This window comes from Kwoniella mangroviensis (genome assembly GCF_000507465.2).
Source record: "Kwoniella mangroviensis CBS 8507 chromosome 1 map unlocalized Ctg01, whole genome shotgun sequence".
Taxonomy (NCBI): domain Eukaryota; kingdom Fungi; phylum Basidiomycota; class Tremellomycetes; order Tremellales; family Cryptococcaceae; genus Kwoniella; species Kwoniella mangrovensis.
Window position 1 is genome coordinate 3605221 of NW_027062533.1, and position 12615 is coordinate 3617835.

Below are 12615 nucleotides of genomic sequence, written 5' to 3' on the forward strand. Positions count from 1 at the left end.
GCGGCGTTTTAGATCCAGAGCAAGATCATCGAGTCACGTGACAATATCTTCGTCCCCTCATATCTTGCCTTTTCGACTATGCATTGCTCCTTCTAAGTCATACCATACTGTAGAGAGAGAAGATGTGCATGCATTGCAGCTTTCAAAATCAAAAAAATCGAGCTGATGCATGAGATATGAGGGTTTGATTGAAAAGGGGTTGTTTACGTCGGTTGACGAAATGACAAAAACATAGATCAAGTGTCGCGCGCCAGGTTGTCACATATACCTCACCCCCCCTTCACTTCTTAACAACATCTCTTCTTCTTCCCACTTCAATCAACTTTCAATACTTCGAACTCAATTCAAGAATACATAAATCTTCAAGGTTAGTTGATCATTTCCATCTCGAACATACAACTCCATCACATTGTGATCACATCGAAAGCTGACAGATTAAAAAAACGTTGTTGTCCCCTTTCTTCTCGTTCGTCAACATCATTCCTCGTTGGATCAATAGCTCTTCGCCACCAAACACAACCAACAGCAAATCAATCAATCACAATGGCTCCTACCACTGCTGCTCCCAAGAAGGCCCCCGCCGCCAAAAAGGCCGCTACTCACCCTACTTTCCTTGCTATGATCCAAGTGAGTTGTCCGTTCCCACCAACGTTCGAGAATCGATTACTCCACCGAAGATTCCTATTCCCTTGAAAAGTTTCGAAACCTTCACAAAGGCTTGACATATGGATACTTGTCGATGATCTCGATATCATATCCGATGAATACTGTGCGAAGTTTCAAAGCTTCTGCATACGATTTGAAGGTGCTACGACGATGAAAGTTTTCACCTTCACACCATCAATAACGGAGGAATTGAAGGGAATCAACATTCCTCGACATTCCCGCCATTCCATGTCTTCAGTTCTTTAGATATTCTATAATATCCTCCGAATCACCTTCATCTACCGTTTCTTCTTCTCCTGCCAAGTCTTGACTCTCTGCGTGTTTGATATCGAAAGATACGGACATCTACCGCAGCAAGCCTCCTGGCGGTCCTTCCTCTTTCCCGCGCGTGACTCAACCATTCATCACCTTTGTCTGCTACATACCATTCCTCATCTCACAAGCCTCCTATCAACTTCATCTCTTGCATATCGATGCATTTATCCTTCATCTACACTCATGCGAAAATGCATAGCTCCAGCTAGCCTGTTTGTTGATCTTCTTGACCCTTTCTCGAATTGCCTTTTTGGGAAGGTTTCCGCACTCCAATCAACGAAGTCGTACCTCGGTGACAAAAGCTGACCTGTCTTTTCCCAACTTTAGGAAGCCGTCAAAGCTCATCCCGAGGACTCTAGAAAAGGTGTTTCCCGACCTGCCATCAAGAAGTGAGTTCCGTCAATTCACCCGTTATACCTAGCTTCGTACTAACAACTAACTTCCTCGTCAGATACCTCGCCGATACTTACAAGATCGACATGAGCTCAGCTTCCAACACCAACAACCTCTCCAACGCTATTAAACGAGGTGAGGAGAAGAAGGAACTCGTTCTTCCTAACGGTATCTCCGGTCGAGTCAAGCTCGCCGCCAAGGTGAGTATCGATTCACTCGTTCAACATGTAACCTCATGCTGACCCTCTGTCTATAGGTCAAGACCGCTGCCGGTAAAGAGAACGTCGCTCCTAAGAAGAAGGCTGCTACCACTGCCGCCAAAAAGCCTGCTGCCAAAAAAGCTGCTGCTCCCAAGAAGACCGCCGCTACTGGTGCCGCTAAACCCGCCGCCAAGAAGACTGCCGCTGCTAGTGCCAAAAAGCCAGCTGCTAAGAAGACCTCTGCCGCTAAGAAAGCTCCTGCTGGTAAGTCATCCCCTCATCTCTACTTGCGATAAATATGAATATGTATTGACTGGTCTTTTGTTTTGGTTTAGCTAAAGCCGCTGCTGGTGCCAAAGCCGCCCCTAAGAAAGCTGCTGCCCCCAAGAAGAAGGCCGCTCCTGCCAAGAAGGCTTAAACGGTCTTTTTTGGCTTCTTTCGCTTCTTAGTGGATAAAGGGAGGAAAGAGTTTGAGATGGGATGATCTTGTAACAACCAATAATCAAATTGTTCTTTTCTTTCTTTCTTTCTTTCTTTCTTTCTTTCCTTTTGCTTTTCTTTGTAAACCGGTTCCTCTTTTCAGACTGATATTCCTATCTTTTGTCCAATTTTCGTTTTCGATCTTCTTTTTATATATGATTGTTATATTCCAGGTCCTACTCATGCATTAGCAGATGACCTGTGTTTGTCTGTCGGTATCAGGATTCTCAAGCACGCACGCTGCATGGATGCTTTGTTTACATGTCCTGTTTCTCTGTAGATGCCAACGTTGTGCGGTATGTGTGCGGTTGTTAGATGGTACTCGTGAATAAGTTACTCGAGCGAATGGAGATTATCGATAGTCAGGATTCTTCCGAGCTGTTGAATTATCTGCGAGTAATGTTGACAACCTATACGTCCATACTCAATCTCGTAACAACACGATCCCCCACACCTTCATAGATTCGTAGGAGCTCAGCTAGCTCGGAGATCATCAAAAGCTCCCTGCTTGATCGTCCTCAACTTGGACATCCCTTCTCTCAATCCGACACCTTTGCCTTCTTCCTTTGAGGAATCCTTTGATCCTTTCACCTTCTTCAAATTGACTGAGGGATCCTCACTGCGTACAAGTGAGGTGAGCTGAAGAAGTTCTTCTTTATCTGATATATGACAAGCTTACCCTTGCTCCTCATTGAACAGGCATCATGTCTGATCCAAATCTCATGGAAGTCGACTCTTCCACATCTGTCCGAGGAGGAGAAGGAGAAGCGGCCGCATCAGGTGTCAACATTATCACCAACGAGAAACCTCAGTCTCAAGATCAAGCTATGGAAATCGACTCTCTATCTCAACCTGATGCTGCTGGCCCGTCAAGTGAAGCAGCTGGAGCAGTGTTCGTCGAGCAGACCACTACCACTACAAGTATCGAAACTACCATCTCGACTGAAGGCGACTCTGGTCATTCTCTTCCTCTTCCACTTCCTCAAACTATCGCTTCAGCGGCATTGATCAACGATGAACTCTCTATTCCTACAGCTGGACCATCTCATACACACCTTCCTCCCACCACCGGTGCCCCTTACGACCTCTTTCCCCAATCTACGTCAAACTTACAAATCATCGAACGACCGAAAATCTACAGAACAGGATATATCTACAATCCCATGATGATGTTACATTGTCAAGAGGGGTATATACCTACAGCAGAAAGTGTGGTGGATAACGGACCGGGACATCCAGAGGAACCTATGAGAATCAAGAGGATATTTTCTAGATTGGCTGAACAGGGTCTGATCAAACGGATGAAAAGGTTAGAATTCGGTGAAGTCACGATGGATCAGGTCATGTTGGTTCATGGTGAAGATTTATGGTTGAAAGTACAAGGTACCGAGGGTAAGTTCTCTCTTTTGTACTGATTGGCTACAGGATCCATAGCAGATATTAATCAAATTTCTGTGTGATAGATCTTACGGATGAGTATATTCAAGGATCCAAACAATACTATGAACAACTTTCTCTATACGTCTGTAGGGAAACTGCTCATTGCGCGAGGTTATCATGCGGTGGTGTTATACAAGCTTGTATTTCGGTATGCCAGAAACAAGTCAGAAACGCCTTTGCGATAGTCAGGCCACCAGGACATCATGCTGAACCGGACGAACATATGGGTTTCTGCTTTTTCAACAATGTCGCTGTAGCTACGAAAGAGGTACAGAGGAGAGGTCTGGCGAAGAAAGTTTTGATTCTAGATTGGTAAGTGTCCTCCTCGCCACAAGTCGATCGAATGTAGGCTGAATGTATGTTTTGGTTGATCATTAGGGACGTGCATCATGGGAATGGAACCCAACGAGCATTCTGGGATGATCCCGACGTTCTTTATATCTCTTTACATCGACATGACGGAGGAAGGTTCTACCCTACGAGTGATTTCGGCGCTTTAGATATGGTTGGAACTGGTGCTGGAGAAGGAAAGTGAGTAAGATGTATAATCGTCACCGTGTCTTCAGCCTGTTGACTTGACTTGATTACCATAGATCCGTCAATATACCTTGGCCTGGACCTGGTTTCGGTGATGCAGATTACATATACGCTTTCCAACGTATAGTGATGCCTATAGCTTATGAGTTTGCTCCTGATCTTGTCATCAGTAAGCTGCATACGGAAATATCTAGGGAGACTAGCTGACTTGCCTGTAGTCTCCGCTGGGTTCGACGCGGCCGATGGAGATCGTCTGGGTGAATGTCACGTTACACCAGCAGCTTATGGACACATGACACATATGCTCAGTGCCCTGGCCGGAGGAAAACTTGTAGTAGCGCTGGAAGTGAGTAGATAGACAGTTGATGTTTCGATTGGCAAGGCTGATCGGTCTACGTTTGTAGGGAGGTTATAATCTTAAAGCTATTTCCGATTCCGCATTAGCAGTAGCGCAGGTACTACTCGGTGAAACACCTGCAGAGCTTGATGCTCACCAAGCGTCCGAGGTGGCTACAGAGGTGATATACCAATGCGCCAAGGTACAGTCGAAATACTGGAAAAGTATAGATGTGAAGGCTTGTGAGCCACCAGAGGGTAAGTTCTTTCTGATTCTATCTGTTTTGTTCTTCCGATCCTGACTGATAGTTTCTCATACAGTTACTGCACTTGAAGACGGATCATTACCTATCACGAGTATCCCCGATTTACTCAAATTGCATCGAGCATGGCACATGTACGAGAAACATCAACTGTTCCAGATACCTCTAGCTAGTGAAGAGCTGGAAGCGTCCTTTGGTGGTCAAGTCCTCTGCAGTGAAAACGTGTATGAGATGGGACCTAGGGGTGTCCTGGTAATTTTCGTGCATGACTTGTGAGCTGCTCTTTCCTCCTCCTGGTCCGATGGGGTTTAGAGCTGATTTGTGCAATAGTGGTAATTTGCGTGTGGAGACCGATGGTGTATCGACGACGAACGTGCACATGGCTAATAGTTATTTAGTGAGTTAACGATGACTCGTCCCATCTTGACCCATAGAACTATCTCTAACATCTCCTCTGGCAGATCAACACAAGCGATGCAATTGTGGACTGGGTGAAGAAAGAAGGATACAATCTGATCGATGTGAATGTGTTAAAGCAGTTACCTACACATTTCGCTCCCGTACGTTATACCTCTCTCCCTGCCTCTGATCATCTTGCAAATCGCTAATCAGTCAAGGATCACAGGATCTACCGAAGATGGTTAGCAAGAGTGGTACACCGTTGGAAGCGCAGTTGATACGGTATATATGGGATAACTATATTGAGTGAGTATTTACCCTTCATCACGGTCCGGTTCTACGTAGCTGAGCTGTAATTCATAGATTATCGGAAGCGGAGAATATCGTTCTGATCGGACATGGAACGGGTTGTAAGACAATTATGGACTTAGTAAATCAACGAGAAGTGGAACAGAAGGTGAAAGCTGTAATCCAAGTGGCGGGATTACATTCTTTGGTCAGACCTGATCCGAATGATGAGGTGAAAAGATCATGGTTTAGAAAGGTAAGCCATTTTGGTCAAAAGGAAACTGCCTTTAGCTGGTATGAGATACAATACAACTAAGTAACTGACTGCCTTTTAAAATATAGTCAAACAGAATATACGTTCCTGCTGAACACCCGGTATTAGAAGACGAAAGAATTCAAAAGAGATTAGGAGGACAAGTTCATAAGTCTGGTAAGTCAATCTTGACTTCGCCATTTCCGAGCTTAGTATCGCTGATCTTGACTCTTGATGATTGTATTAGATAAAGCTACGAAAGTGGTTGATGTGCTTGTGGAGGTATTACCAAATATCAAAGAGTTCGTTTCTTCCAAATTACCCGAAATCGAGAGACCTGCACCTCTACTTAATGGGAATGGGAACGTTGATGGCAATGCCGATGGGAGTGGAGATGAGCAAGTGAGGATGGAAGTAGATGTGGAAGTGCAGGATCATGTCAATGGACATGATGGACATGATGGGAGTCAGAATGTAAATGGCAGTGGGGATGTCAATGGAGGTGAACCATCATCGGTTATACCTCCTGTAACTGCACAGTAACGCATATAATGATTGGACAATGGATATATTACGTTATATTTAAAAAGTCAAGTTGTATGTATGATAGGATATATTATATGATATGATATGCATTGTTATATAGGACCATATCGTACGGCCAGACACTCCCTAAGCCAGATACTTGTGTTTGTTTCCATTGTAAGTTGAGGTCAATTGTCATGTGGAATGGACGAGCGGTGGAATTGACTATGATCAATTTTCCCAGAGATTTACACTATGACAATGTGGGAGAGCTCCAGATCGAAAAAAAAAACTGTCTGATCACATGAATCTTTTCATTCCTGTATATTTTCATGATAACACACTAAATCTACAAGTTATAAACATTTTGTTATATACAACCATTAACGTCAAGGATCTGTCTACCGTACCAACTCAAGTAGCTGATATGGCGTTGACCTGTCCAACAAGTCAATATACCTATACATCAACTCTTATTCTCTGTAAAAGAGGGATAATCTATACCGAACGACAAATCAGTTCTGTCCGAACTGCCCTAGATTTAGTATAGTATAAGGGGACCCACCCTATCCCAATCATCCATTGCACGCTGTAACATCTCTACCTGACCGTCCGCATACGTCTGTAAGATCTCTTTCATCTCTTCCTTCTTGGATAGTTCGAACACCTTGTGCTCTTTCAAGACCTCATCGGAGAATGCAGTCGAGGTCTCATGTGCAGTGGTCACTGCGTCTTGCAACTAGAGTTAGGCAGGGGTAGGTATATTAGCATTTGAATGTTCAAAGTTTCCTTCCGTTTTATATCTACAAATGAACGTTGCACTCACCTCTTTGATCCTTCCGTCCAGTTTCCTTATCCTCTCCCTCCTCGTATGTATATCATCGGTTCCTCTGAGCTTATCCACCTGATCTCTGAGGTAGGTACCCAGTCCGACGGGAGCAGCCGAATGACCAGTATTCAAAGCTGCCAACCTATCTCTTTCCGATACAATGGCAGATAAGTAAGCTGAAAGTTCTTCAAAATCAAGTTGTTTCTGATCACGTAATTTGATGACGTTTCGGTGGGAATTGGCGTATGCAAGGAGTGAATGCGATTGGATCAAGAATGGTTCAACAGTCGATTGGTTCTACGCATTGATCGAGCATCAGGTGTTTATCATTTTAAAATCACAGGATGACATATGATGGTAAGTCACTCACCATATGTTTCAACAAGGCTGAAAAATCCAACATCTTCTCTGCGAACCGATTTAACGGGTCGGTTATACCTGATTCGAGGTATCCTAAACCTTGATACGCAGCTGCCATATCTTGATAATCCGTTGACAAGTCTATAATCAAATACTTCCATTCTTAGCTATCCCACTTTGATCTAAACACAGAGCGAACAGTACGAAATCAATTGAACCCACCATCAACCCTGGTCTTACCTCTCCCGACGAGTCGCTCCACAGATACCAAACCCTCCTCAAATCTTTCCAGATCTTCCAGCATCTCGACAAACCTTCCATCGGGTTTACGCACGCTGGAGAATGCATTGATGAATTTGTCGGATAGGGAATCCATCAGGGAAATATGTGATTCGGGAGGGGGATGGGAGATATGATGATGTTTCGCGACGGTCTATACGGTAAACAAATGACAAGTCAGCTCGATGTTCACATTTTTGAATTCCATGAGAGTTTCATCTTCGCATCAGGAGATTGCTTAGAAGACCACCTACCCATTCTGTACTTTGCAAAAAATCGTTGACTAGTTGACTTCGCTGTAGTGTTGGATGTCTGGCTATTCTATCTGCGAAGCGTTGTAGGCTGCAAGATTGAAGCTTGGATCTCAGTATCGTTACTCCACCCTGGCAAGACGTATATTGCACAAAGGTATGATGGGATCAGATCTCATGATAAGAATACTCACTCTAGTCGTCTCCTCTCGATGAACTCTGGTCCAAATCGATCCCCTTTGATATATTCTAGATTGGCTCGCTTCATCAGCTTTCTGCCACAGGTATACGATATGACAGCTGGTTTATACCCACCTAGACGATGTTTGTCTGGGATTGGAGGAACCACACAAGCTGGGAAAGCCTTCACCAGATGCTCTCTTAGAAATTCAAAATCTTGGAACCGCCTCCTCACCACGACTAGTTTGTTCGGGAAAGTGCAGAGGTTTGTCTAGTAGATGTTCAAGAAGTCAACAGCTAGATCCTACGGGTGTGACTTCTTCATCTAGAGCTGAGATTAGTGTAGTGGTGAGATAAACTTACCTGAGTTTTGACAGCATACGAAACATACATATCCTTACTTCCCTCATGTTCTTTCACCGGTTCTCTAACCTCTATACTCATCCATCTACCATTCCATTCCCCAGGATCAACCTCTACGGACCCCTGTCTATCTCTTCTACTACCTGTGACCGTCGCTGTGGATGCACTAGCCGCTCCTGCTCCTCCATCCTGAGACTCGGAGGTAGGCTGAGAGATCGTTTCGAACCCTTCTCCAACGTCTTCGTCGAAAGGCGATGAAGGTGAGATGACGGCTCGAGAGGACGGGGCATCGTCCCATGCTATAGAGTGGAAGCCGTCTTCGTCGATTGGTTGGGATGACATTGTGTTTGGGCAGGCGTCGGTGGATATATGGTCTGTCTATGAGAGTGTCTACTCCATGCGCTGTTCAAGAGCACGGATGATGCTCATCTTACCGGCTGAATGGCCATGGTGGATGCGGTGGATGGGGGGTTAGTAAAGTGGGGTGATGATACAAACAAATCACGACATACTGACATCTGAACCCGTCATAGACCCGCTTATCGTCATCCCACCATATCACCATCCATCCTCAATCAAGTATACGAGTACCCGAACACACTGCTACTTACTGTGTGATACATGCCCACTGACTCACCATCTACAACCAGTCCAGATCAATAGTAGCATACTCCATCTAGCAGCCCAACCATCTCATATCGATATCTCATCATATATCATTGCATATCGCATTCGGTTCATAATCACCGCATAGTCGCCTACTCAAGAACACCTCCCTTCATCTTGCATTCGGAACGGATAAGAGGGTCCAACTGAAACGTCCCTCTTGTACACATTCACAAATCAGTCAACCTGTCACCTCCTTCGCCTACACCTGCACCACCTAACGACCAATCATCCACCAAGGTACTCATCGCTCCATCAACAGAGGAGGGACAAGTCACGTCTGGTGTTTTACCTCCTGCAGCAATTGCCACCGACCAATCTTTAGTAAATCACGGTAGTGACAGTACTCGTATCGTAGACTGTGAATCTGCACAGACGCCCGTCGGGGATAGTAGTGGTAGCGGTAGTATCAGTGTTGCAACCTTGAATGTGAGTATAAATCTATCTTGCTTTTTCATTCTACCTTTCTACCTTCACCAATCATATAAGTACAAACCACACGTACACATTCTACGTTATCATTTTCGATCACCTCCAAGCTGATATCACCCATGCAGAGAGGTATCACCCGACCCCGATCGCCCTCAGACGAGGAGGAATCTCGACCCCGGCAACGCATCAAACCATCCTCACCCAACCAACATATAAATAACACCAATATGGGTCATCCACTACATAATGGCTCTAGTACCACCAACGGCATATCACATGATTCCGAACCCGGTCCATCCAATGGCCATGCCTCATCATCCGTTGGACCAGGCTCATTACCCCATCATGTTCTCAATTCTATACAGCATGTCCAACCGCCCGGTCATCTGATGTATGAAGATGATCGGAATTGGCAGGACCAGCACGATACAACCATGACTGATGATGGGAAGGAGAGTACGGATGATGAGCTGGAAGAAGCTCAAGATGGACTGGGTCACCCCGAGGCCAAATCGATAAGTAGGAAGACAACTCAGAGACCCGGTGTAGGAGGGAGTAGGAGGATGCCGGTCGAAAGGGAAGAAGCGGTTAGGTTGATATTACAAGGGTTGAGAGATATAGGATACCAGTAAGTTCCCACATACAATCACACCCCATTCCACTCATGACCCTCAACTGATGTTTGTCTGTCTTGTACATTTCTAGTCAATCAGCCGATATCCTCGAACTCGAATCGGGGTATAATCTTTCCACGACCCAGGCAAATGATTTCCAATCAGCGATACTAGGTGGAAGGTGGTCAGAAGCCTTAGGTCTATTACCTGGACTGGGTATACACATAACGCCAACGCCAGAGCCAGAACCAGAAGTTGGATCGTCGAGTAGTAGTATCGCATCGGGTAAAATACTCAAAATCAAGGGGAGTAATAGCATTTCAGATCAAATGAAGTTCTTGATCTCTCAACAGAAATACCTCGAACATCTCGAGATTGGTCAACAGAAGAAGGCTTTGGGCGTGCTAAGAGGTGAATTGAACAAAGTGGCTAAAGACCAAGAGGTTTTACATACTTTATCGGGGTGCGTAAAGATCTCAACTTTCGTATGCCTGTTTCCTCCAGGCATCTTGAGCTGATGTGAGTATCCGGATGCAGATTCATGATGTGCCTTGATAAAGATGATTTATACGAACGAGCTATGTGGGACGGTGCGCAGGGGACATCTCGTAGACAATTGTTGGAACATCTACAAGGTTAGCTCTTTCTTCCTCCGAATCTTATAGCTAGCTAAATTTTATTGCAGCATTCATCTCACCACAGATAATGATGCCTTCCCGTCGACTTGCTACCTTGTTCGATCAAGCGAGGAGACATCAACAGCTATCTTGTCTGTATCACGAAGAACCCGAATCCACGTCGCTATATACCGATCACAAGTGTGAGAGCGGGGCGTTCCCATCTGTCACTACGCATGTTCTCGCGGATCACTCAGATGAGGTATGGAGGATTGAATGGAGTCCTGATGGAATGTACTTGGCTAGTTCTGGAAAGGATAAGACAGTTGTGATCTGGCAACTGAAGGTGAGCTTGAACCCCGACTCTGATGTCCGCACATCCAGCTAACGCAAGTGATCGTCAATCAGATCACGTCGAAAGAAAGTGGTGGATCTCAGTATGGGATCGTACCGTTCCAGCATCTGAAGGAACATACAGACTCGGTAGATGCGATGGCTTGGTCGCCTGATGGCAAGACGCTAGTGACTGGTGCGGATAAGAATATATTTGTTTGGGATGTCAAGGTAGGTCAGGCTATTGGAACAGATTGGAATTCACAGCTGATGATCGGTGTCCATGCTATAGACCGGGGAACTGCAACCTAAATCATCTTCTGGATCTCAGCATAGTGATACGATAAGTGCAATTCAGTGGCTACCTGATGGATCAGAATTCGTAGTAGCTTCGATGGATTGTAAGGTGGCATTCTATGTGAGTATGAATGTCGTTTCTACCCAGTCCATCAATGGTCAGTCTTGGTGATTACCCCTTTTACTTATTCGCGTCATCATTTAGAGCCCGTCTGGTAGTCTTCTACGTCAGTGGTCCACAAAGGATAGGCAACTGAAGGACTTTGTCATCACCCCGGATGGGAAACGGATCATCGCTATCACCACTCTGCTGAAACGGGTTTTCCATAATGACAAGTTGAGACAATCAATGTCATCTCGACCGTCAGAGGAATCGGAGATAATTGAGTCTACTACTGCGATCGGACCTAACGGGGCATCGTTGGCGCCCTTCTATTATGCTACGATGGAATACTCCCTGATGATGATTAGAATAGCGGATCATAACATCATCGAGTAAGTACGATATAGGCTTGGGCATCAAAAAACTTGAATTGATAGCGTGGTTGTACAGTTCATCGCAGGATCTAAGGTGTGAAACTACAAGCATCAGACTATCAAGTGATGGAAAGAGAGTTATCGTCAGCTGTGCACCTGATGTAAGTTGAAGTGATACAAATGGTCAAGTTGAGACATGTACTTAACGGATAATTGGGTTTGGACAGGAGATCCAAGTATGGTCGATAGATCCTGGTTTCAGGTATATTCGAAAACACAGCGGACACGTGCAGGGTCGATATTTGATCAGAAGTGCTTTTGGCGCACCGAAAGATCGTTTCGTCTTATCTGGAAGTGAAGGTGAGTGAGCTCAGATTAGCTTATTCACGGATTCGCGCATTGGGACAAAAGGCGGTGGCTAACTGGCCTGTTTGTTCACCTGCAGATGGACATGTATATGTCTGGCAGGGGACTGCACCTAATCCGATCGAAGTGCTTTCCGGTCATAAGGAAGTGGTGAATGCCGTGGCGTGGAATCCTGTAGCTGCGAGAAGGATTTTCGCCAGTTGCAGCGATGATCATACAATGTAAGTGATGATCATGATCGCATCCAGATCTCAGCGCTGATTGGGGAGTGTGCTGGAATTAGACGTATATGGCAGCCTCCATTCGACCTTGATGAAGGGATGAACATCGAAAATGATGGAGTGACAGGAGGGGATGAAGATGGGGATGGGATGAAAGTGGAGAATGATGAAGAAGAAGAAGAGGAGGAGGAGGAGGAAGAAGGTATGGTTCTGTGAGATTCCAAAGTGTGGTAGT

General features: G+C 45.2%; 4 protein-coding genes across 4 annotated transcripts; 3 read left to right on the forward strand and 1 right to left on the reverse strand.

Moving 5' to 3' along the window:
- Positions 1-543: 543 nt before the first annotated feature.
- On the forward strand, positions 544-1992 carry I203_101339 (uncharacterized protein; the record flags this gene model as incomplete). Its single annotated transcript, XM_019146290.2, has 5 exons — positions 544-627; positions 1309-1370; positions 1433-1574; positions 1631-1838; positions 1910-1992. The coding sequence occupies 5 exons, from the start codon at positions 544-546 to the stop codon at positions 1990-1992; spliced, it is 579 nt and encodes a 192-aa protein (XP_019004849.2).
- A 766-nt stretch (positions 1993-2758) lies between these two features.
- Positions 2759-6113, forward strand: I203_101340 (uncharacterized protein; the record flags this gene model as incomplete). Its single annotated transcript, XM_019146291.1, has 13 exons — positions 2759-3446; positions 3518-3806; positions 3873-4025; positions 4088-4200; positions 4250-4377; positions 4436-4625; positions 4689-4902; positions 4961-5027; positions 5092-5190; positions 5256-5335; positions 5393-5573; positions 5660-5747; positions 5818-6113. 13 exons carry the CDS (start codon positions 2759-2761, stop codon positions 6111-6113), a joined length of 2586 nt encoding a protein of 861 aa, XP_019004850.1.
- A 441-nt stretch (positions 6114-6554) lies between these two features.
- On the reverse strand, positions 6555-8699 carry I203_101341 (sorting nexin-4; the record flags this gene model as incomplete). Its single annotated transcript, XM_019146292.2, has 9 exons — positions 6555-6593; positions 6661-6834; positions 6922-7221; positions 7295-7425; positions 7507-7717; positions 7818-7905; positions 8009-8063; positions 8130-8265; positions 8358-8699. The coding sequence occupies 9 exons, from the start codon at positions 8697-8699 to the stop codon at positions 6555-6557; spliced, it is 1476 nt and encodes a 491-aa protein (XP_019004851.2).
- Positions 8700-9574: 875 nt separating this feature from the next.
- I203_101342 (uncharacterized protein) lies at positions 9575-12596 on the forward strand (the record flags this gene model as incomplete). The annotated part of the gene is made up of 11 exons (XM_065516857.1): positions 9575-10083; positions 10161-10532; positions 10607-10704; positions 10755-11032; positions 11095-11250; positions 11312-11437; positions 11522-11811; positions 11870-11954; positions 12021-12153; positions 12239-12380; positions 12443-12596. 11 exons carry the CDS (start codon positions 9575-9577, stop codon positions 12594-12596), a joined length of 2343 nt encoding a protein of 780 aa, XP_065373675.1.
- Between the last annotated feature and the right edge of the window lie 19 nt (positions 12597-12615).